Here is a 25083-nt window from a genome sequence, read left to right on the forward strand (position 1 = left end):
TACGGATGCTCAGTGGGTCCCATAGTGAAAGTGTCATGTCATGCTGTCTGGTAGCAATTTACTTTGACTGACAACACTATAATGAATATATATATATATTCTAAGTGCTATTTATTTTAATTTAAATATAAAATTTATATTTGTCGATGAAAGATCTTGTGGACAGGTGTCCAGCTCAGGTACCCGGTCAGAATGTCCTGCAAGGATTCAGTTTTCCATATACATATATACATATTCTGCCAATCATAAATATATACACACACTATATATTAATATATTCATATCTTCTCACATTCTTTAATGGTAAAGTAGAGCAGGCAACTGTGTGGAGGCCTCAACTTACTGTTTTACCGCTGTCCAGAGTTCTACCTAAAGTGTACAAGGCTGTTTTCAGCTCCTTCCTGTGAAAAACTTCCCATTGTGGAGGCTTTGGATGAAGTGGGTATGTGTGAAATCATATAAACCGTGTGTATAGACCACAGTAGAACACTGTGTATATGCTACAGAAGCAGGCTGGAGTGCTTAAGAAGTTGGCATCCAGATAGACAGATGATGAGAAGAAAATGGTACTGCTTTTTTGCCCTCTTATCTCTGGTCTTATGTTGGTTTTGATAAAACACAGAACTGAAGATCCTATTGAAAAACCCATGTTTAGATCTCCTCCTGTGGGGATTATGTTAAAGAAGCACATAGAGAAGTTTTCCGGAACAATGACAAAGCTTTATAGATTGTTTTAGATGCAACTTTTTTTTTTCAGTTTTTTGTTTTGTTTTTTGTTCAGATTCATGGGTTAGGGCAGCGCTGTGCAAACCCACTTGAGCAGCAGTTTTCAATCTGGATTTTTAAGGTCACAATGATAAGGGACAACTCTAGTAGTATTTTGAAAAAACCTTTTTTCCTGAGATGGGTATGTCGATTGGATTCAGAGTCATCGTTTTTCTTATATTTTCCCGCCGTGGTTATCTTTGAGCATAGATTTTAATGCCATTTTGTTGCGCTCTACAAGATATGTTTTAGCTGTCATTCCGTATTCAGACACACGGTGGTATTTTCATTTGGGCTCTTGTGCAATTACGGAGTATGGTATCATTGTCTACCATACACAACTTTTCATTTAACTGTGATATGCATTATTAGCAGCTTCTATTAAAGGAATAAGACATTTCATGCCATTTTTGACGCATGTCTATATTGGGTTATTTGCTTTTTCCTTCACATGCCAGTTGCTAACCTTCATTGTTGCTTTTCATTTTTTGTTTCTTCAGAATGGAGTGATTGCGATTTGGCTGTAAAGATAGATACAGTCATTTGCGTGCCACTGTGATGATGCTTTCAATCGGCTGTTTTAGCCTTTGTACAGTTTTAAACCCTGGCTGTACATGCTACAGCCGGTTGGGATAATATTTTTTGGGCATAGCAGACAACTTGAGAGTTACATCTATGACATCTTGTTGGGATAGAGATGGGCATAATTCCAAAATGAATTTGTGCTGCAATGCTACGCCAGTTTTGAAAGTTCTAACCACTCAGCGCCAACTAGATCATATGGTGAAGAATACTAACCAGGAGGATCTTGGTGGTGATGACCCGGTTTCCAAGAACAGCTTAGACCGGCTTGAGAAATTCTCAATAAGGTACACCAAATTCTTCGCCCCATTATCTTCATATATGTTCTTAATTGTCTTCAAAGCTTTATATTCCTATAAACTGATCACATTCTTCGCATCCTTGTAACCATATAAACTGTTTTTCATCTCTTTAAAATGAGATTTGTGACTATTAGGATTAGATACTGATTTTTTTTTATCATTCTCAAATTGAACTCTCAAAACATTTAGTCTTTGTGGCTACCTGGGAGACCTGAAATGGGTTTAGAGGTAAACTAAATACAGATTCTAAAGTCAGTGATGAGTGTTTCACTCGCTTCATCAAAACTTAGATGCCTCTATGCTATATTACTGTATTTATAGTATTGAATAGTCTTGTCAATGAAAGTCTAGCTGCAAAGCCTTCTCAACCAATTTTTTTAATGCAAAACCTGTACAAAATCTTCCCAATTTCTTATAAACATAAAACCATAGACACAAGTTTTACATGGGGATTAAAGCTGGGCATGATTTCCAAGTGCAGATCTGATGTCTTGTGGCAACTACTCCTCATTCTCTTGACTTATTTTAGTGGGTTTTGTGCTTACACAGCTTATCACTCATGAGGATGAGGATGTTAATAATACAGTACAATTAGATAAGATATTAGATTTTTACAGTGCTTGGTTTTTAGATTTTTGTTTGTAGCAGTAGTTTAGATTATACTTCATAATCTATCAAAAGAATAAAAGTATTGTAAATTTTTTTTTATAATAAATAAACAATAAGCATAATATTAACCTTAATCTCCTATTGAGTTGGAGAATTGGATTTTTCAAAGTTTAATAAGGATTTCATTTACTTGATTTGGCATACAAAACATGTATGCATATGACAAACCATAAATCATTTGTAAGGTGTCTTTTTAATTGCGGTTTTAAGCTTTTGCACATGACACAAATAAGCTTGTAATATAGTTGCTCTACGAGAGCTGAGGAGTGCCGACAATATTAAAAGAAGAGAAGATAGAAAATAGCATTGTTTTGGGAAAACCTTATGCAACTGCATGAATTACAAACTAATTACTGTGTTATATGAATCCATTTGGTTTCATATTGCAGAAAATATGTGTTTTCAGTTCGAGCCAAGGATATTAAAAAGAGCTGGCCTTTCTCTCAGAAGTATGTGCAGACATGCTTGGAAAATGGTAGACACCCACTGCTACCACCTTTTGAATCACGTAATGACATTATGCAGGAAAAGTTCAAAAGTAATGAAAATTTGGCTTCTGGAATTGATATACGGAAATCTAATATGGTATCAAATAATTCAAACAAAGTGAAAATTGAAGATTCTAAGGATTGCAAGAATGGTATGTATAGAGAAGGTTGGGTAAAGAAACATAAGAATCACCCAAGGAAGAAAAAGATGGCTCCTAAGAAAGCAAGAAATGGTCAAACTTCAAGAAGAGATGCCAAGGAATCCATTGTAGAAGCCTTAGTAAATGTAAATGAAGTCAAAGAAGCTAAAGGAGATACGATAGAAGAGAAGTTTTTTCCAAGGGAATGTAATGATAAATGTCCAGAAATAGAAGACTCGATGATCTCACGTGGGACTGATGCCATGTGTTGCGTTGCCGATACAGACTTGGCACGCTCTTCAGGATTGGCAACTGGGGATCATGGATCTGGGAAGATTGCCTGTGAAGCAGTGCGCAAACAACAAAAGAATGAATTTGAATCATCTGACAAGCACTTCAATGCCAAGGGTGGAACCGAGGTTCGGAAGAAAAAGAGAAAGAAAACGGTTGCATCTGAATTCAAAACAGTAGAAGATAGTAAGAAGGAGCAGGCTCCAGAGAAGAATAAAGATGCAGGTGAGAAGAATGATGTTTTTGGCAATTCAATATCTCTACCAGACGCTTTGGTACCGAAGGTATGCCCTGTTTGCAGAACATTTTCATCAACATCCAATACAGCCTTGAATGCTCATATAGATCGCTGTCTTTCTGTCGAAGCAAATGCTAGAAAAGCCGGAACTAAGTCTGCAAAGCCTAAAGTGAGAACCATAAAAAAGAGATCATTAGCAGACATATGTGCTGTGGCTCCTATTTGCACATTAGAGGATTTGGATCAGAATACCGGTGAAGAAGATCAGTTGGCCATAGATGTAAATCAGTTGCCTTCGGATGGTACAATGTGGCAAGAGAAAACAAAATGGAGGCGGCATCGAAAGAAGGTGCAGAAAGCCCACGCAGATTCAAAGGGAAAAAAGCTACGTATTTTGTCAAATTTGAAAGAACATTTTCAGCCTGAAGAAAATCAGCAGACGAAGTTTCCCAAAAGAAGAAAGAAAGTGGCCTCCACCACTTTGGTTCAATGTTCTGAGGGAGCAGGCAATGTTCAGGATCCAGTTTCTTCGAAAAAGTTAAGGATAAAGGTACATTGATGTTAACTTGTTCCTTAAGCATTTTCCTTTCGTAATTAAAAGATTAAGAGAGTGGCCTTGACCAATGCATTTTCGTAGAGAGTCCTTACAGTAGCAAGTATAAAGGCTTGTTAATGTATCTTTCCCGTTTATCTTTTGCTGTTATGCTAATAAGTCTGAAGTTTTGGAAATAAAAACTATCAGTTGAACTTGATTATCAAACCGAGGCACTTGAACTTTTGAACTGTATTTTCTCACATGTTTAATGGATTCTATTCACTGGTTTGGTATGAAAAAGTATGTATTCAGGTGTCGGCACTAAAAAATAATCCAAATTGAATTGTAATTTGATAAGTTTAATCACATTTTCAATTTACATTGGTTATTGAGACTAAAAATACACATTGCCTAAATCAGTATGCCATGGCTAAGTACAACTTTAAAATTGTAATTTGATTAGTTTAATCACATTTTCAATTTCCATTGGTTATTGAGACTAAAATACACACTGCCTAAATCAGTATGCCATGGCTGAGTACAACTTTGATTTCATGGGCTGTCAGCAGTGCACAATGACAAACTAGGAAGCTGGAAGAAACGCATAGACTTGAGCATAATAGAAGCAAACAAAACTAGCTTCACATTCACAGAACTTCAAGATCATTTTTTTTCAACACGCACTCTACTGAACTGCTTTATTCAATGGCAAACAATAGCATTTCTGCCCACATTTATCTCACACTGCCTTATTTAGTCCATTTACATTACTACGTCCCATCTTCTTATATGCTTTCTTAGCCTTTTTGAAGAATTGAGCTTCATTTTGAGCTTTACATTCAATGTCTGTTTTAAACATTCTTTTCTTTCATTTTGATAAATACCTATTCTTTTTTCGTTTCTATGATTTTCTTGTTTTCCTACAAATTATTATGGATATAACTTCCAAATGCAAAATGGAATAATCAATTGCATTATTCTTTTGTTGACTTATTATTGATATTCCTATTGATTTTGCTCTTCTTCTAAGGTTCTCTAGATCTCTATTGTATTCCATCTGTCAAATAGGTTTTTAAAAAATCTATTCAGGAAACATCTTGAAGCACGTCTTCAATACCTCATTATCTTTATAAAGATATTCATTTTGTTCCAGATTACTCCTCTTGTTATTTTTGATATCCATTGTCTACTCGCACATACCGGTGAATCCATTGCACTTCTCCTCCAATTTTATCTACACATAGATTAATCTCATCGCTTAAAAACAATTTTGCACATGATACAACATTTCCATCTTCACTTTCTTGATTGGCACACGTTTCTCTCCTTGACTTTACAGGTGTTATTAATAACATTTTACCGGTTTTCTGCGTTATACTCAACATTGCAATTCTTCTTGATTTCAATGTTTTTTTAAACTCTTCATTTCTAGTTCATGATCACCAACCATATTGGATGATAATTCTCTTTCTCAACTTGGATAACTGTTACATTCCACTTCAGCTTTTTTATTAATTTGGACACAATAATTTCAATTCCTCTTCATGAAGGATTTAGCCATCCTAGGATACCACATTGGTTCGTCCCATTCATCAACATCTTCATCCGGGACAATATGTTCCATCTGCTTCCTATTCGTCAACATCTCCATGTGGACAACTGTTTTTCAACTATTTCCTCTTTGTCAAGGCCTCTATAGTGCACATGTATTGCTTTACTCACATAACTCTATAACTCTTCTAACGGAGTTAATCTTTTTGTTTGCTACCAACTTTATTCCTCGTCCAATCATTTAACTGCACTCTTTTTATTTTCCATTTTATCTTCAATTTCATGCTGTTTATTCTTCTCATTTAATTAATATTTCTTCCAAGGCAAATATTCATTACCACCAAAGTTATATCTTCTGTTTACCTTATTTATTTCAATTTTTTCTACCAGTTCTTTGTTTGCTTTAAACTATACATTTTATTAAATAAAGTTTTTTTAATCCCATCACTTTAAAGCACGCTACTATATTATAGCAACAGATGATTGAAATCTTCAAACTCTGAGTAAGAAGAAACTTGTAAGGTATGTTGAAAACATTATGCTTCCTCAGTTTTCTAATCTGATTTAGAAGGGCTTTTCTACCAATCTTCACTGAAAGCTTTATGAAGAAAACATTTCTCCTTCATCTTCTCCCCCAATTCAATTCAATTAAGCTCCTTTCAAAGCTATTTTTATGACCGTTGACAAATCAATATGTCTTTCCGTTTAACTCTTGGCAAGGACTTACCAGGTGGGGTTTCTATGGAGACGTTAAGTTTCCATTTCGAAAGTGGAGGTTTTATGAAGTGAAAAGAAAATTGCTATACAATCTTTTAAAAAATATTAAAGTTCTTATTTTTAGACTTGCATATTTGAGAAGTCAGCTTAAAAATATTTTATGCTATTTGTCAAATATTTAAGTTTACCTAAAAGTCAATGGTGGCCTTCGCTGGTTGGTAGCTCGCAGGCTTCGTGCTTCGCTGGGCTGCCTCGCAGGTCTGAACCCTCCATCAAAAAAAAATATATATATATTTAAGTTTATATTTTTGTTAAAAATAATTTTAGAAGGAAATTTATCATTGTTTTTTTTTTTAAAACTTTTTATTACTAGATATAATATAGAAGAGAAAGGTACTGTATTCATGAGATCTCTCTTATATTTTGGAATTTAAATTTACAAGCTGAATTGAACTACAAAATTCATGGGACCAGCAACTTTAAAATATCCTTGCAAAATCTCAAACAACTTCAGCCCTATTTTTTCAAGCCCCCTTCCTTGCAACCTCAACCTTAGCTTGCTTCTCAACTTAAACAATGAAAGCTTAGGCTCAAGGTTGTATTCACAAGACCATCAAGTTTCTTAAATTTTGGAATTTAAATTTTTAAGCTGAACCGGACCACAAAGTTCATGGGACCAACAACTTTAAAATACTTCTAAAAAAATTTCAAACAGCTACAGCTCTATTTTTTCAAAAGCCCTCTTTCATGCAACTTTAGCCTTAGCTTGCATCTCAACTTAGAACAAAAACTTAGCCTCAAGGTATTATATTCATGAGACCATCAGATTCCTTAAATCTTGGAGCTGAAACTTTTAAGCTGAATAGACAACAAAGTTCATGGGACCCAATAGCTTTAAGATTCTCCTAAGAAATCTCAAACAACTCCACCTATATTTTTTGAAAGCCCCCTTCCATGCAACCCCACCCTTAACTTGCTTCTCAACTTATAATGAAAACTTAGCTTCAACGTATTGCATTCGTGAGACCATCACCATCAGCTTCCTTAAATTTTGGAGTTTAAACTTTTAAGCTGAATTGGACTTCATGGAACCAGTTGTTTTAAAATACTCCTAGAAAATCTCGACCTCCAACCCTATTTTTTAGAAAAGCCCCTTCCAGGCAACCCCAACCTTAGCTTGCTTCTCAAGTTACAAAAAAAACTTAGCCTCAAGATATTGTATTCATGAGAGCATCAAGTTCCCTAAATTTTAGAGTTTAAACTTTCAAGCTGAATTGGACTACAAAATTCATAGGATTTAACAGCTTTAAAATACTCCTAAAAAATCTCAAACAGCTCCAGCTCTACTTTTTGGAAAGTCCCCTACCATAATCTAACATTTAGCTTGCTTCTAAACTACAAAAACTTGGCCTTCTTAGACATCACAGATATAGTCAGAAAAAATAAATTTAAATTCATCTTCTCAAAACATTAATTGTACTGAATTCAAAATTTATTTTTTATTATTCTATACAACAATAAATTTCCGTCTACTTATATCTCTAAGAAAATTCTCTACTCTATCTACACAATCACATCCCATCATAAATAAAAGCGAATTCTCTACTCTAGCCACACAATTCCATCCCATCTTAAATAAAAGTGTTTGTATGACTTAATCCATTTTTGACCGTCTAAAATTAAAGCTGCTTTTTCTCTTTTGTATGTTTAAAACTATTAAATTGATAAAATTTTCAGATAACAAGATATTTGTTTTGAACTTCATTAAATAATTTTATTTTTTCTGATATCAGATCAAACCCATCCTTCATTTTATATCAAACCTATCCTTTATTCTTGAAGAATGAGGGGTCCATGGAGGGGGCTGCACTTCTGATCCACATTCAAGCTATGGATGGAGGGTTGGGTAATCGTCATGTAAATTTGAAGTTAAACTATCATGTCGTTACCTGTCTACCCACTTTCAAGCTATGCATGGAGGGTTGGGTTTAATCATCATGCACATTTGAAGTTAAACCATCATGTTGTTACCTGTCCAGTATAAACCTGTCTAACTTTTGTTAAAATGTTGAAAACATATTTTTCATTGTCAACAACACGCTTAGGTGAGCTGTTGCTTATTTGTTCTGGTCTACTGTAAATGAACTTCTGAGTGGCAAATGTATGCGACATTTAAGCTGTTGGCAGATGGAGCCACTGCTATTTTTTTTCTGACAAAATCCCATACATTACGTTAGATAAGATCTGTTGAAACCTGAAATTTTGCCTACAAATTCCGTGGAGCAAATCTTTAGGATGAGGTTTTCAGCTGCTGCTGGCAATGTGGGATTACAAATTTACAATGGCTACAGAGATATCTTTCTTTTAGGGATCTTTTCTGCCACTTTGCAATATCGTATTAAATTATTTCTAATTTTATGTTATTTTGAAGTACTAATATGTTTTATATTTATTTTAACTAATATTTATATTGTAGTTGATATATTTATTTTTAATAATATCTTCTGAATCTATTTTTTTTTTTCCTTGTCTCATTTCTTTCTTAGTGCCTTGATTTTTGTGTGACCTCATCGTTTTCTTTTCCCTCCTCTTCTTTTTAATTTGTTATCGGTTTATAATTATACTTTTATTTTTCCTTCTTAAACTCTTTATTAAGATTCTAATGAATGTAATCTGAGAATTTGATAAATTTTATTTTAAACAATCTAAATTCACAAACAATTGCATTATTCACTATAGATTGTAAAAATTTGAAATCAACTATCAAAGACAACATCCCAACAATTTATGGTTTTGGGCAGCATACGCTTAAAAATTTGTCTAACATCTTCTCCACGGACCTCTATTTTATCAATGGGAGAGGCTTTCAAATTCACTTGAATGTGCAAGTGGTATTATTTTTTTGTTTTGATTTAATACATTCACCATATTCTCTTATCCAATATAGTACACTATTGTCTTGTTTTACTTTCAGGTTCATGCAGCATCATCTGCTAAGCATGCTCAGATTGAAGAAACTGTCAAGGAAAAACCTACATGTCCATCATTAGGTACTACATGTGACGAGAAACCTTTCGTTTTTGGAAATGCAAGAATAGATACAAATAGAATGAAGCAGATGTGCTTGATCCAAGCTGCTCAGGAGCAAGATTCATACAATAAGAATGACAAAGGCTTGACAGATGTACAGGAAACCACAAGAAGTCCACTAGAAGAAGAGTTGCATAATTCATCCTCAAAATCGACACTTCCTCCAATTTCTGAGGGCCCAACCATCCAAATAACAGTCACAGGACAAACTAACAATGAAACATGGGCAGTAGAGATGCCAGAAAGTAATTGCTCTCCTTCAGCGAAGGTCTCAGGAAGTTCTGATTGCGATAGGAAAAGACACACCTCAAGATTACACCCAGATAATGATATGGCACAAAGTGTTTCAAGAAATGAGCTTGCTTGTGCCTCACTTACTATGGAAGAGGAATCAAGGACCAATGATCACTCCCAGTTTCAAGCCCCAACAAAACCTTCAGAATCATTTGAAGGAGTGAATAATCAGCCTCGTGAAAATTTAACAGAAATACAATCCCATTCAAATTCATCTGTTGGCATTTCTTGCCAAGATTCGCGGATAACATTCACTTCCCACGAAGCATCCGTGGTAGGAGAGCCTGGAAATGGGGCATCAGATGTTGGTCATGATACGGTAGATGTTCCCACTGGAACTCCAGCAAGGATAACGGGCGTTTCATTCCAGGATCTATCTAATGAAGACAAAAATGATCCAGCATTATGTGAAGAAAATGAGGGGAAATCCTCTCCTTTGATCTTTCATGAGAACTCAAATCCGAGCAAGGCTGTGGAAGAAACAGATGCCCCACAAAAAAATTTAGGACCAAATTGTGTCAGCACAAATGATGTAGCAAAGGAGAGTGAGAAGTGTATGTCTCTCCAAAATCAAGTCTTCAAAGAGGATGTAGCGGCCCAAAATGATATCTCAAGCCTTAATTCAGCAACGGATGCTTCAGCAATTCTTAGCCCTTCAAATAGGCAGTTCATCTCGTTTGGCAGAGATCCTGCGTTGTCTAATTCATTGAATGCAACTACTAATATCTGTGCATCTTCATGTTCCACATATCTGTACAATGGGCTTATTGTTGAACAATCAAAGTCACATAGTACTCGAATCACTTCAATATCAGAAAACGTCAATTCGAACAACACATGGATAACTGCTGAAACTGAACATTTAAATCCAGGTAGTATGCAAGAAAGGCCACAAGAACCAGCTCAGAAGTTTACAAATACTTCATGTGGCGTCTTTGGTGATGCTATATGTTCATCTTCTTCCACTTTCTCCAAGGGCCTTCCACTGACCTCACTAGGAAATTTGCTCCAAAAGCCATTTTTTCAATCCAAAGATTCTCAATATCTTAATCCACAGCCCTCTTTTGGGAACATGAAGTTAGCATCGGTGACTGTACCCCATGTTGTCTCGGCCTCCACTCTTGCCAAACAATTGGGTGAGGGAAAAACAGCAGACGAGATTTTGCATGGGTGTTTCATGATTGAACAAAGCTCAAGTGCGTGTAATTCTAAAACTAAAAGCAATCAGACAGGCCAAAATTTAGTCCACAATATTTCTCCCAATCCATCAGAGAAACATGTTGGGTCGAAACAGAACCTGAATAACTCTTCGTTTGTGATTTCAAATGGAAATTATATGGGGAATCAGGTAGTGGGTGTGGCACCTTATGCATATACCATTCAACAGAGATGCAGTTATAATGGTACAAACTTTCCTTCGGCGTCTCTTGGTTCATCTGGTGCAGCTTATTCTTCAGGTTTGGTTAACAATCAAGGGCTTGACAATATAAATTGTTTCAGTGAACCCAGTATGTTTGGAAATCCTACTGTGCGTTTAATGGGGAAGAATTTGACTGTGGCAAACACGGATGTAGGGCAATCCAAACAACCTGACACAAATCCAAACAGTGTGGAAGAATTCCGCAATGCAAGCTACCTTAGGCTTCTAGGATTCACGTCTGAAGAAAACCTTTTGCAAGATGGGAATAATCAACTAGGACGGTCTATGGAAAGTTCTATTAACTTCGACCAGGATATGTTCCATACCTTTGAAGGCGTAACAAGTCAAGAATCAAGATTACTATGGAATAGAAATGGATGCAACCAGAAACCAACATCTGCTGTAGGGAATTTTTCTGAATGGCTGCAAAATATGGCAGTGTCAACTTACCAATCATCAGTTGAGGCTACCTTAACAAGTGCAGGACCTCTTTGGTCTCAACCGGGACTCACAAACTCGAACTTGAAATTTTCATCGCCACATGTTTCAACAGCATCAGCAGAAAATAGAACATCAAATAGGCCTCCTGGTGTAATCTCTCAAGCAAAAAGGCAGTCTTCATCTGCTGTTCATTCACAGTCAGATCATGCTGTGATTGTTATTGACGACTCTCCTGATGTAGATGCTGTTCCCAATTTGTCAGGTCTTGAACCTACATCTTTCAATGGACGGCCTAACAAATTCCAAGAGGGTAATTCAGTGGGCGGGATATCAAATTATGATTCTATATGCCGGTCCGGAAAAGCATGGCCTCAAGTTTCTAGTACACCAAGTCTTTTTTCATCATGTAAAGAATCAACCGTAGCTCGTGGTTCAAATCTTCAAAGGGAAAAGGAAGTACGGGCAGAATTGAGAAGACTAGGAATTACCAATCCTGGAAACTATGGACAGCCTTCACTTTCTATATACCCACAGTCTGAGCCGGAAGTCATTGTAATTGATGATACTCCCGATGAAGAAGCTGTGTCACTTTTGCCACTTCTTGAACCTACCTCTTTTAATGCCCAGCCCAGGCAATTTCAAGAGGCAAATTATAATTCAATGTTGAGGTCGGGAAATACATGGGCTCCTTGTGTACCGACTCATTTCTCAGCTTGTAAAGAATCAACCTTATCCTGTGGTTTGAATCATCAGAGGGCAAAGGAGGTACAGGCAGAATTAAGAAGACTTGGGATTACCAATCCTGGAATTGGACAATCCTCAAATTCATTCTTAAAACCAATGAGAGGGGGCTGGGCGAACGATCTGAATAATGTTTTGTAGCACCGTCTACTCTGCTGGATAAACAATTTTTTATTAACAATATGATGAAAGATTCCAATTCCCTTGTGGAATCATTACTTGTTATGCATGGCTTGATAAATTTGTAGCATGCTAGTCTGAGGGCTTGTTTGACAGGTATGGTTGAGGGAAAGAGGCTATATGGGCAAGCTAATTCTCTTCACAACTATGAGAGTTGGTGCTTCTTTTAATTCAGCTCCATACCTCTCATAATTGTAGGATACAAAGTGAGAAAAGCAAGATGATGGCCAGGAAGCAGTTCAAATTGTCTTGAAATAAAGAATTATACAGATTTTTCATATTGACTTATTTTTCTAGCGGTCAATATCCATAATCAGTCCCTGTTGTAATTGACAATCAGAAAATTCAGTTAAACAAACTTGGGTTGCAGGCCATCATGCTGCAATTTTTTAGAACTATTACTAAGGCTGAAAGCCCTATTTTTTAAGATGGGCATCTGTATTCGTATATGAATTCTTTTTGTTTTTAGAAAAAGGAAACGTGGTATCTTCTTGGTGGCAAATAAGCAACACTGAGAATTGCCATTTTCTTTATTCTTGATGTTTTTTTTCAAATTTATTAACTGGAAACTGGAATTTCAACTGCAATCCCTGCATGTTTGAATGAATTCGGCATGGATTAATGACCAAAAGAGAAAATATCTCAACTGTTGTTGACCAGAACATAAGTGCAACTTCAAGTTGTTAGTCTAAATTTGTATAACAGTATCATAAAGCTTGATTAGTAATGTGGGCGTATACCAATGAGGGGTTTCCAGAATATAAATATAAATAGTCTGAAGTTTGAACTCCTTTGAAATTCCGGACAGATATCCGACCCGTCCACCTCCAACCACAACCTAGACTTAAGGCAAAGTAACCAATATGGCTAAACACGCAAGAGGCAGTAAAGGGAAAATCATTTTCTATAACTAACAGCATTGTCATTTTCTTTTGTTGTGGTTGGATTATTTGTTCCGTTGATAGTGTTGGAATTTGTATAATACTAGTAGCAATAATATACAATTTGTTATGGGTGTGGGATAATTTTAAACAAAGTAAACAATGCTTAAAAGTTCCCTCGATGCTGAGTATCATCGTGCTAGTGCATATAAGACATCAGGATTGCCGCTTTTCTACCAACTTTTGATTTGTCCATGCAATTCAATCCAAATTTAGTTTTACCACAATCAAAGTATCTAAATTTCTTATGCGATTCAGTCCAAATTTAGTTTTAGCACAATCAAAGTATCTAAATTTCTTATTGCTATTCGAGAAAGTACAAACACCACCCTTTTAGTTGGCCTTCTATTTTGACTTATGAATAGCTTAAATGATGTGAACGTATTATGCATGAGCATATGAAATTGTAAATCTGAGATATGGTTTACCACTTATGGTCTATACTTTGTGCTACTTGTAGTCAGTGTGGAATACTACAATAGTTTAATGTAAGCGATCAACACTGAGATATGGTTCTTGGTTCTTGGTTCTTGCTATGGATGAGAATATCGATATATACGCATTACCCAAAGTTGTCTAATAGATCCTTATATATATTTTCGTTTGTATTAATCTCCTTATATAATTTTTTGTATCAATCTCCTAAGCTGTTAAATAATATATATAAGTTTTTTGAGATCACATTTTAAATGGAACACATTTTAGTATTTCTGATTTAATAAAACTTTTGACCAAATGTTTGGATTTGATTATATTGGGTTTTTATTGATTGTATTTCATAATTCATCATTACGATGGTGTATAACTCTTCTTTTAAGATGGTGCATTTCTCTTGTCTTGTTATATCTTCCAACTGATAGATCATAGAATATGATCTAAAATATTGATTAAAACTAAATAAAATATTTAAATATTAGAATATATCAAATGGATAATATAAACTATTGAAATTTTATGTCTTCTAATTCTTTAATCTAATTCATAAAGAAAAAATCTTAAACATCTAAATTGTCTATGTTATTCAATTTGATTTTATTATCTTCTTGATAGATCATAGAATATTCCTCTTCATAACACATAAAATTTGGTATTAATAAAATCCAAAAACTTTATAAAAATTTGATATTATAGACAAAAGTTCAATATGTTTTATTCTCTAATCTCATTAATACCAATTTTTTTTCCAACATCCAGACTATCTATGTACAAGTCAAATGGATTTTCAAAACAAATCTAAAATATCTTGTAATACAAGAGACTCAATTGGCATGGTACCGGGCTCAATAGTGAGACAAATCAAACATGCAGAATCAGTTATGCAAGAAATTTACGAGAATGCATGCAATGCAATTTACAGTCGTCTCTTAATACTCACACTGCCTAGTTTTGTCACAATATTTTGTGACAGAAAACAAAATAACAACCCTGTGTTTTAAAAAAAAGGATTACTTTAATATGTAAAAGTTCTAAGATTACTTTAACATGTAAAAAATCTAACTCACGTCGGGACTGACGAGATTAAATGGTTAATTTATTCAATTCAAAAAAAATGAACAGGAAAGTCAAGACACTATTGAATGAACTGACGGGTTTTTCCAGTTGTCTAGCAACTTCCCATGTATTTCATGTGACATGAAATCAGATCTCCAAAGGCTTATTGGAATTCGACCTCCTAGCTTACAGCAAACAAATCAATATAACGAGGATAGATATTTTGCTCTTAGCAAACCGCAGCTACCAAACTAATTTCTCTGCCGAATGTACTCACATATTCTTGGGAGAGCTTCCATTGATTGTTTCGACCAAATTGCAATGGAATTCGATGATCAAAAGAATTCTTCTAATATGTGAGATCACTGGATATTCATAATATGGTTGGCCTTGATACACCCAGTTTAATGTATTGCTGTTTGATAATGTCTTGAATTTTTGAAGCCATATTCAATCGCTTTATTCTGATTTCTTGTTCTTTAGTTCATTAGTCCTATCGAATCATGGACTTGAGATGGCGGACAATAATTTGCTTCTTTATTTCTTCATCCAAGTATGATTATGGTCAGAATTCAGCTTAAGAGATTTGAGTGATCCTCAAAACCTTTTCTTAATAAAAATGCAGTCTTGACAGTACAATGTTATTCTGGGTATCGTTTTAGTGGAAAACATGAGTCAAATGATTCATTCAACGATCTATATCTTTCAAACAGTAATATTGACACTATCTTGTTATTCAATATGACAACATACTTTATTATCTGAAAGAGATGAAAGCAGACACCTTTAAAGAACCCATCTTAATCCTTCAATGACCTATTTCTCATAAGCTGACTTTTTCACCCTTTTATCAACAAGTTAGGTACTAACTTTGGGAAAAATATAGTCGCATATGCTCAGGAAGGATCTGGTAACATTAAAATCTAAGTATTATGATGTTATTGAAGTAAGTTTTGCTATTTAATATGAAAACATGTTTTGATAGCCAATATATGGAAACACATTTTATTATTATCTGATATGAAAGCAGGGACCTTATACTGATGATACCTTCAAAGAACCCATTTCATTCCTTAAATTACCCATCTCTGATAAGCTTGCTTGCTTTGCTTTTAAGATCTTTTATCAACAAGAAGCTATCTTTGGAAAAACTGTCCACTCATAGAAACTCAGGAAGCCAAATGCTAGATAGCTAAACATCCAAACTTCAGATATTATTAAATGAAACTGGCTTTATTATTAGATATGAATGTAAACTGATATGAAATTACAAACCTATATTAAAATCTCATTCCTTCAATAACCCATCTCTCATAAACTTACTTCATTTCTCAAATTCATTTTTACTCTTTTATCAACAAAGTACTGTCTTTGAATCACTCAAACTCAGGAGGCCAAATGCATCTCTCAGTACATTAGCCAAGCCCACAAGTACTCAGATATTATTGAACTGAGTTTCACTATTTAATATGAAAGCTCATTTTATTATTTGATATGGAAGCACATTTTGCTTAGTATCTGATATGAAAACAAAACACGAGCCTATATTGATGATATCATTAAAGAACCCAATCTCATTCCTTCAATGATCCATCTCTCATAACCTTAACTTACTTGCTTTGTCTTTTAAGTTTATTTTCACAAGAACAACAAGATGCTAACTTTGGGAAAAATAATATCCAGTCACATAAACTCAGGACGCCAATGCATCTGACAACGTTAGCCAAACACCCAGTATTCAGATGTTACTGAAATCTCCAACAGTTTGAACCAAGTTTCATATCCTGCAAGTTTTTGTATCATGGTCTGTCGCATGATTTATTCAAATATAATTACATGGGCTCTCATGAATATCTTCAATTAGTCCTTTTTAACGGACAATATTGGTTTTCACCAACATTATCCTATCACAGCTTTGTTGGTACTGGAGAACAATAAACATGTCTGATACTTCTATCTAACTATCATAACCTCTTATCTCTTTTGTACTTCAAAGTCCAATTTAGTTGTAGCAGTATTTACATAATCATTCTAAATGAAAATGTTTTAATGGCGCTCCCAAAATTTTTATATAATTATTCTGAATGAACAGGTACTTTTAATGAAGTCTACAAAATTTTTATATTATCATTCTATGAATTTTAATGATACCCACAAGACCGTCAGTCTATAGAATAAAAAACAATAATACCATTAATAACTTTCAATTTTTTTCTTCACAAATTCATATTCAGTATATATGTTCAAATATTGAGTGGACTTGTAGTTGTCAATTGTCATTATAATAGTCTAAGTAGTTTGGCATGCCTGTTTTTCCTGAAATAACTTCTGGTTCCATGTACTGTTTGATCAGACAATAAATAGAAATATGCTAAAAAAGCGACTTCTCCTTGCTTTCTGCTTTTCTGATGACCAGAGTTATCATGGCTTGACTTGTCAATTCAAGGTACAAAGATATTTCAAATCCTATCTATATGGTTCATAGATTATACAAATGTATTATTTATATATATATATATATATAGATAGATGGGTGAACTTTGATTTGTTCATTAGGAAATAGGAATCAAACTTTAAATAGCAAGTGGAGACTTTACAGTTTTCGAGAAAGGTAAGATCCTTTAATGGACATCCATCCATTTTAAGAACAAAACGGTACTGATGAAAAGCATAAAACTCTGTGTCACGCTTGAAAAAATCTTCAATAATGAGGAAGTTGGGAAATATATGAAGCTTTTTACAATTGCTGTGCTTTATCAACTTTTCTGTAAGTTTTGTGATTTATAGTTTGACATTCGGAAGGTCATGTTTAAATTTTGATTTCACGGGAGATTTTTTTTTCCATTTTTTTTATTAAACTAAGTATATACATAACACTAAATTATATATATATGATAGGTAACGAGTCAAAGTTTTGAGTAATTATTATTATGTATTAAATTAGAATAGATTCCAATTCAAGAAAGTCAAATTAAAATTGTCAATGATATGATTGTGATATTGTTTTATGTTTTGGGAGTAGTGGTTTACAAAGACTTATCTCATGAAAATGAATAGAACAATTATACTCATTGTATCTAAATAATGCTCATAAAGGTGAAATAGGAGGACTTCCACAAAAGTCACCCATCCTACTAGAACCTTCAATCCCATCTGTAAAACTTTTAACAAGCAAATTGACTTATTTGTAAGCTCACCAGCTGATATAGGTAGGAGATATCACAATTTGATGTTACATTTTTGAATTTTTTAATGTAAAATGGATTTGAAGAATTAAATTTGTAAATAGATAGATAAATGAAGATAATTTGCAGGGAGTAATTTTTGTTTTATTGAACAAGACAATTTATGAATGGTTAATTTATAATGATAAAAAATTTGATTATTAAATATCTAATTTTTATGATATATTATATATTTGATATATTTACTTAAAATTTGTGTTTAGCACAATATATTCATTTGAAATTAAAGAAATTTGTATGTTACAAAAATGATAACTAGTAGGATTTTTATTTTCCTAAATGCTACAAGAAAAAAAAGAGAGTTTTCCAGTACTTTTCAGTGATTCAGGTGACTAGTAGAACTAAAGGAAAAATAGAGTTATCAAAGAATATGAGTAGTGAGAAATATGGTTGAAGTTGTTCAATTCGGTTAAGAAATTGGAACATATACTCAATAAATAAAATATAAAATCTACATAAATAGATATTGGAGTAATATACTATAAATCATAAATCATAGCATAAAAGATGTAAGCAATATTCATTTACTATAATGTGAGTCTTGATTTATTTTCTTAAAAAAAAAACTAATGTGAGTAGTAACACCAGCTTTCTTTGGTGGTGCCTGTTACAGTAATTATTTGTTTGCACTTATTAATTAAATCACTTTGATTTAATTAATTAAGTTGCCTATTACTCTAGCTATTTGTAGGTGCATATAATTAATATTTTATTAATTATATTGTGCAACCTAGCTTTTTAAGGCTTTAGGTTACCCTTTTCGGGTTTCGATCTCCTTTATAAGGGTTGATCTCTTTGTTTTTTTCATTATGAAGATCCGTTGAATAATATTTTCTTCGTCTGAGTTTTTTCAGATCAAACCCTTGCCTCTTCTTGTCTTTTTCTTCTCCGTGATAGGTTTTCTGCATGCAGGTTTTCTTGGGCTTCATTAATTTGTTGTGCGCTTTTGTTCAAATCCTACATGGTATCAGAGCCAGATTTGCTGTAGCTTGTTCAGTGTTTCAAAGAAAAGGGAGAATAAGGGTTTGGCGGATCAGATCTGGTGTTTTTTTGGGTTTTTTTGAGAAAACAGGGGGTCACCAATTTTCGGAGTAGTTTGAGGCCAAACGAACATCACGGATGGATTTAGAAGGCGTCAAAACCCTCGTTTTGATATAAAATTTGTCTGATTTGGACAACGTTGATCTAGGAGGCAAATTTTTTTTGCTCGCTGGGCCGTACAGCCCCTGGCACGCAGTTCACAAAAAAGAAGAAGGGTTTGCGGCTTTTTAATCCATCGACGGTTAATTAACCGCTGCAGTTACCACTCAACGGTCCGCTAGCGGCTCCGCTGGAGCAGCACCTCCCACCCACCACCGCTGCCAGTGGCTCGACCGCTCTCTTCCGCTCCACCTCCGCTCCTTGGGTGGCGCATTTTTTAAAAAGTTTTTATTTTTTAAATTATTTTTTTATTAAAAATAATATTTTTTCATGCATTTTCAGAGGCCCTGTTGGTTTTTCTTCCGTAACTTGAGCATATGGACGTATTTTTTTGATCTGAAAAATGCGTCGAAAAGCTGGTTCCGAGACAGAGATGATGGTATAGGTTTTTTTGGGTTTTGATGCAGTTTGGTTGCCTGTTTTGGCAGTCAAAGCTGGATATTCTGTTTTGTACTCTGGGAGGCTTATCTTGAGCATTCGATCTTCGATTTTGGACTTCTTTATATCGTTGTAAAGATATTTGTATGCTATTTCCATTAATGCTAGTTGTTGTTCCTGATTCTGTTCCAGGCACATCCTATTCAGTCTTTTGCGTTTTAGCATTCTGGTGGATATCCTATTTATTTTAGGTCTGGGGATTGATTTTGTTGCTTCAGTTGCTTCATTTTGGGCTCTACCTTCTTTTATTTCAGCCTTATGTTTTTTTTTTATCATTATTGATATTCATTGTAAGCATCTTTATGCAACGCACTAAGATAAAGTGCCACTCTTGCGTTTCGGGATCCTTTTCATCATTGTGATTCGTTGTACTCGCACTATTTTATAAAGTGTCATGGGGGGGGATAGTTGTTTTTCGCTTATAGGCCCTCTTTCTCTTTTGCCTCATGCGGTGTCGATGACATGTGCCTTTATTGGTGTCTGTACCTCACTCTCAATGTGTTTGGTTCCTGTGTTGTAGGAGATTCTTTGGCCCACCTTTTCATCTGCCTGTCACCTCACCTACATTAAGGGGGGGTTATATTGTTGTTCTATGCTTCTTTGGTTGATGGTTCATTGGTGTGAGCTATGTATTTAGTACTTGATCCTACATACCAGGCGATTGCAGTGGCTGGCTACCTATGCATTTCGGTGAGATGGATCATCTACCATATAGACACGCTCGATTCGTGCCTTCTATTTCCATGGAGGTTCTACAGATCAGCATTTTGACAGATTTTTGCAGTTCTTCATGCTTCAATGATTCTCTTCTGATCTCTTTGTTCCTTCTTCTGGAACATTCTTTGCTATCTCTTTTTGGAGTAGGGTTTTTCCCATGTGGTTTTCTCTATTTCTCCTCTTTATAGAGATTTTGTTGTGATTGGGTACCTGATTAGGCCTTTTTGCCGGGACTCAATTTTCCTGCTTTCATAGTTGTGCTAGATTAGCTTACCTCCTAAGCTTCGCTTAAGGGGGGGGTATTAGAGTAATTATTTGTTTGCACTTATTAATTAAGTTGCCTATTACTCTAGTTTGCTTAAGCTATCTTGTAGGTGCATATAACTAATATTTTATTAATTATATTGTGCAACCTAGCTTTTTTAGGCTTACCCTTTTCAGGTTTCGATCTCCTTTATAAGGATTGATCTCTTTGTTTTTTTCATTATGAAGATTTGTTGAATAATATTTTCTTCGTCTGAGTTTTTTTAGATCAAACCCTTGCCTCTTCTTGTCTTTTTCTTCTTCATGATAGGTTTTCTGCATGCAGGTTTTCTTGGGCTTCGTGAATTTGTTGTGCGCTTTTACTCAAATCCTACAGTTCCCTATCCACATGCATGTTTGACTACCACTCACGTCATTACATAAGGTTAACTTTACTATCTTTTACAAATTCATCTAACTAAAAAATAAAATAGAAACCATAAATTTATTTGAAATGTTCCCAGCTCACATTTTTGTGTTTGAACATAGATGCACGCTATTTTAAGTGGATTTTTGTTCAAGCAATAAGAAACACAACTCTTATGATGATTATTGGAGACTGAATATTGAAAAACTATTTAAACTATAAGAGTTTGCTACAACAGATGAAACATGATAAATCCAAGATGAACATATGTTATTTGTTAGGGGTCAACACATTTATAATATGAACTAATCTTGTTGCTTGGGTTTTATAACAAAAGGCATCAATTTTTTGTAGGAAATAATAAGTGAACATATTTTGATTCTTAAGTTTTAGGGTTCTACATCTAAACAAGGATTACTTGTAGGAATTAAATAAAAAATCTAAGAGAGAATTATTTTCTTGTTACATTTAAACTTTAGTTTGTTTTCATAAATAAAATAGATAAATATGAAGTCCTAATACATAAATAAAATTTTGCAATTAGGATTGAAGTTTAAAAGTCTTACACGGCTTAACTTAGAATTTGTCATCAATAAAAAAGTCAATATACATACATCATGTTTGTAATAGTAATATAGAAACAAAGTATGAAACTTAATCACATAATTTGATACTTTCAATATTTAACTTATTTCAAAGAAGTAGAAGTAGTTGTCTTCAATATTTGACTATTTCAAAGAGAAATAAGAATATTGATATTATTTATTATGAGTAGTGCAAAAGATAATTTAAATAATCCCAATATAGATGTGAATTATGGAACATAAACAAAGAATTTGATGCCTTCAATATTTAATTTGTTGATGCCTTCAAAATTTCAAACTCTAGGTTTAGGAGTTTATGTAAAAGTGGTCATTTCTTGTAGACTTACACAAATTAACAATCCCAATATTTATATTTTGATTTAATAAGATTTTAAAAGTAAATAGTAGTATATTAAATTAATGTTATAACTTCACAAATGAATTGAGATAAATATAATTTTATATATTAAAATATTTTTTGTATTATGTAAAGTTGGATATGCAAACACATAAAATAGTTCAAAAGATGTATTTAAATCAATCTTTATAATTTATATTTAATTTTATTATAGGAGCTCAAAGTTATTTACAATATGAAATTTTTTATCACTTAGTTTATTGGTGAAGTGGTGGCATTTTTGTATTGAACAAGATTAAAATTTTGTTTAGTTCTTTGATTTTAAGACATTATTATCCAAGTGTATTAATAAGATTTTTTATTCAATATAAAATTAACTATAAATAAACAAAATAATATTTTTAAATATAGAAATTAGAAAGAATACACTAAAAGACATAACTTTTTTAAAGAAAAACATACAAAACAATGAATACAATGTGCAACATTATTCACAACACTATCTAGTTTTAGTTGGAGAATTATATACATCAAGAACTAAATGCACACAAATGTTCGAACTCCAAATTACAGTTATATAATACCACATCTGCGCTTAGATCTATGATGATCACCACTATGATATCCACCGCCTATGCCACCACCACCACCATAGTAGCCTCCTCCATTAAAGCCACAAAGCCAAATCAATGGGTCCTTCTAGTTTCAGAATCAGTTGCAATTTGTTAAAAAGAAAGCTTACATCATATAAGGTGCCATACTAAAATCTTTAAAGACAACCTTCAAATCTAAAATATGTAATAAAAAAGTCTAACTCATATAATCCTAAAAATTCTAAAATTAGTTTGTAATATCAATCAACAAACATATAATCTATATGTGTCCCCAAATCAAACATTTTTAAAAAAAGGAAAAAAAGAAAGGGCACCATAATACCTCTCTTAAAAAATAATATCTAAATCCAAAATTTCTAAAAATGAAACTCTAATTCATAAGTATCTCTAATAAAATCCTATAATAACAATGTTTTAAAATAAGACTTGTATAAGTTTCAAAATTCAAAATATTTTAAAATAAAACACTAATTCATAAGACCCTCCATTACTCCATTGAAGAAGGATCTCTGAAATAAAGAAAGAGTATAAATAAAACCCCACTTTATAAGATTCATAAATTATTCTCTTGAAGAGTTGTTTGCCAAAGCAAAATCCCTCCATAATAACAGTCGAAATAAAAAATCTCTGAAAGTTAAACTCTAATTCATAAGAGCATGTAATGAAATTGGATGTAATAATGTCTTCAAACATAAGATATGTTCAAACAAAAGTCCCAAAATCAAGTATTTCTAAAATTGGAACACTACATCACAAGCAGTAAAACTGGTAATTTTTTTTAGTTACTTGTAACAATAGTGGGAGAATTCTAGTGTAAAATATAAAAATCTTCATAGATAGAGAAAGAAGTTATGCAAGTTAAAAAAGGTATATGAAAAAAAGGTAAGTGAAATATCTTAGAAATTTTCTATTTTTAAATTATTTTTAATTTTAGACTGAAAACAACATTTTTGTTCTTGCTATTTTTAGTTCAAACAATAAGTTTTTAAAGAAAGTCATTTTTCATTTTCATAAATACATTAAAAAATTCAAACTTTAGAAGAATTAAAAACTTCATGAAATAATTTGTTTCTATAATGAAATAAAAAAAAAATCATAAGATTAAGAGTTTTAAAAAATAAAGATAGTAGCCAAAATTAGAAACTTTGACATAGTTTTCAAATTTTAAAAATAGATATAGGCAGCCAATTCTTATCAGAAAAAATAAAACTCGGAGAAGGGTTGACAATTTTCTTTAGAAAAAATAAAAATATGACTCTCACATATAAGCTTATCAACTTAATTAATATCATCAAAATATTCAAATATGAAAAAAAATTGGTGAACAAGAAAAAATTAAAAAAAAAAATTAAAGTCACTATCAAAGAAATTAAATCAAACTCAAATTGAAAAATATTACATCAAGTAATTAAAACTATGGGTGAAAAACAAAAATATTAAGTCATTTTGAATAGAAATTTTAAAACTAGTTAGACAATTATTTAATGATATAGTAATAAAGAACCATGCATCACAACAAATAATCCTATAATAGTTATCAATTGGTTATTTCAAAATTAAATACACTCACAATAAAATAGTTTTGTAGAATTAGAAATAGTTAATAGAATGAATATGTTTTATATATAATTTCAAAAAATTATTATATTTATAAAATAAAAACTAATCTAATTAACCAAATTCTAATAAAAAAAAAGACAGCTAATTAATTTACAAATATCAATCAAATAATTTAATGTGGTAAATGAGTGAAATATTAAAAAATAAAAATTACATGTGATAGTTTACTGTTGACTAAATTAAAAATAATTATTTCAATAGCAAAAAAAATAAAAATAGATAACTATAAGCTATTGATTAAACAAAATTGATTTAATTTTTTTTTAAGATTCTTGCAAAATAAATTTTATTTTTATTCTAAAATCATTATGCTTTGTTTTATTTTAAAATCATTATGTTTAAATAAAAAAGAATTGTTTATAATGAGATTTTGAACTAAGCCATTTTATTATTGGCAAGAGTATAAACATAATTTTCTCAAGTAATTTTGACAAGAGTATAAACATAATTTTCTCAAGTAATTTTTGACATTGACTTATAAAATGATTTTGGAGAAAAGGTAAAGATAAGATTAATATATTCATAGATTCATCCACCTTTAATTTAGTTTCATTTTTTGAACTTGTCATAGACAGTGTATTGAACTTTGCACGATTTTTGAATTAGTTTTGAACATATCAACTAATTAAATTCAGCTATTTTTATCTATTTTCAATTTTTCTTAAATTTGCATATTTTAAATCAATTAAATAAACTATGAAAATTGATTTATCTCCGTTATAGTTGGTTTAAAAAATAATTAATCTACATTTTTTAATATC

At 32.7% G+C, this 25083-nt stretch overlaps 1 protein-coding gene across 1 annotated transcript; it reads left to right on the forward strand.

Annotated features, from left to right (window-relative positions):
- Nucleotides 1-253: 253 nt before the first annotated feature.
- On the forward strand, nt 254-13031 carry LOC149580301 (uncharacterized). Its single transcript, XM_089790269.1, has 4 exons — nt 254-566; nt 1266-1634; nt 2708-4025; nt 9253-13031. Exons 2-4 carry the CDS (start codon nt 1441-1443, stop codon nt 12403-12405), a joined length of 4665 nt encoding a protein of 1554 aa, XP_089646395.1. The 5' UTR covers nt 254-566; nt 1266-1440; the 3' UTR covers nt 12406-13031.
- The last annotated feature ends 12052 nt before the right edge of the window (nt 13032-25083 follow it).

The sequence above is a fragment of the Cupressus sempervirens genome, chromosome 1, assembly GCF_028749045.1.
Source record: "Cupressus sempervirens isolate cs-2001-9-10 chromosome 1, ASM2874904v1, whole genome shotgun sequence".
In the NCBI taxonomy this organism is placed as follows: domain Eukaryota; kingdom Viridiplantae; phylum Streptophyta; class Pinopsida; order Cupressales; family Cupressaceae; genus Cupressus; species Cupressus sempervirens.

Coding starts and splice junctions, on each gene's coding strand:
- LOC149580301 (XM_089790269.1), top strand. CDS start 1,441: ATGACATCTTGTTGGGATAGAGATGGGCATAATTCCAAAATGAATTTG. Junction 1,635..2,707: donor CTTGAGAAATTCTCAATAAG/GTACACCAAATT, acceptor TTCATATTGCAG/AAAATATGTGTTTTCAGTTC. Junction 4,026..9,252: donor CGAAAAAGTTAAGGATAAAG/GTACATTGATGT, acceptor TTTTACTTTCAG/GTTCATGCAGCATCATCTGC.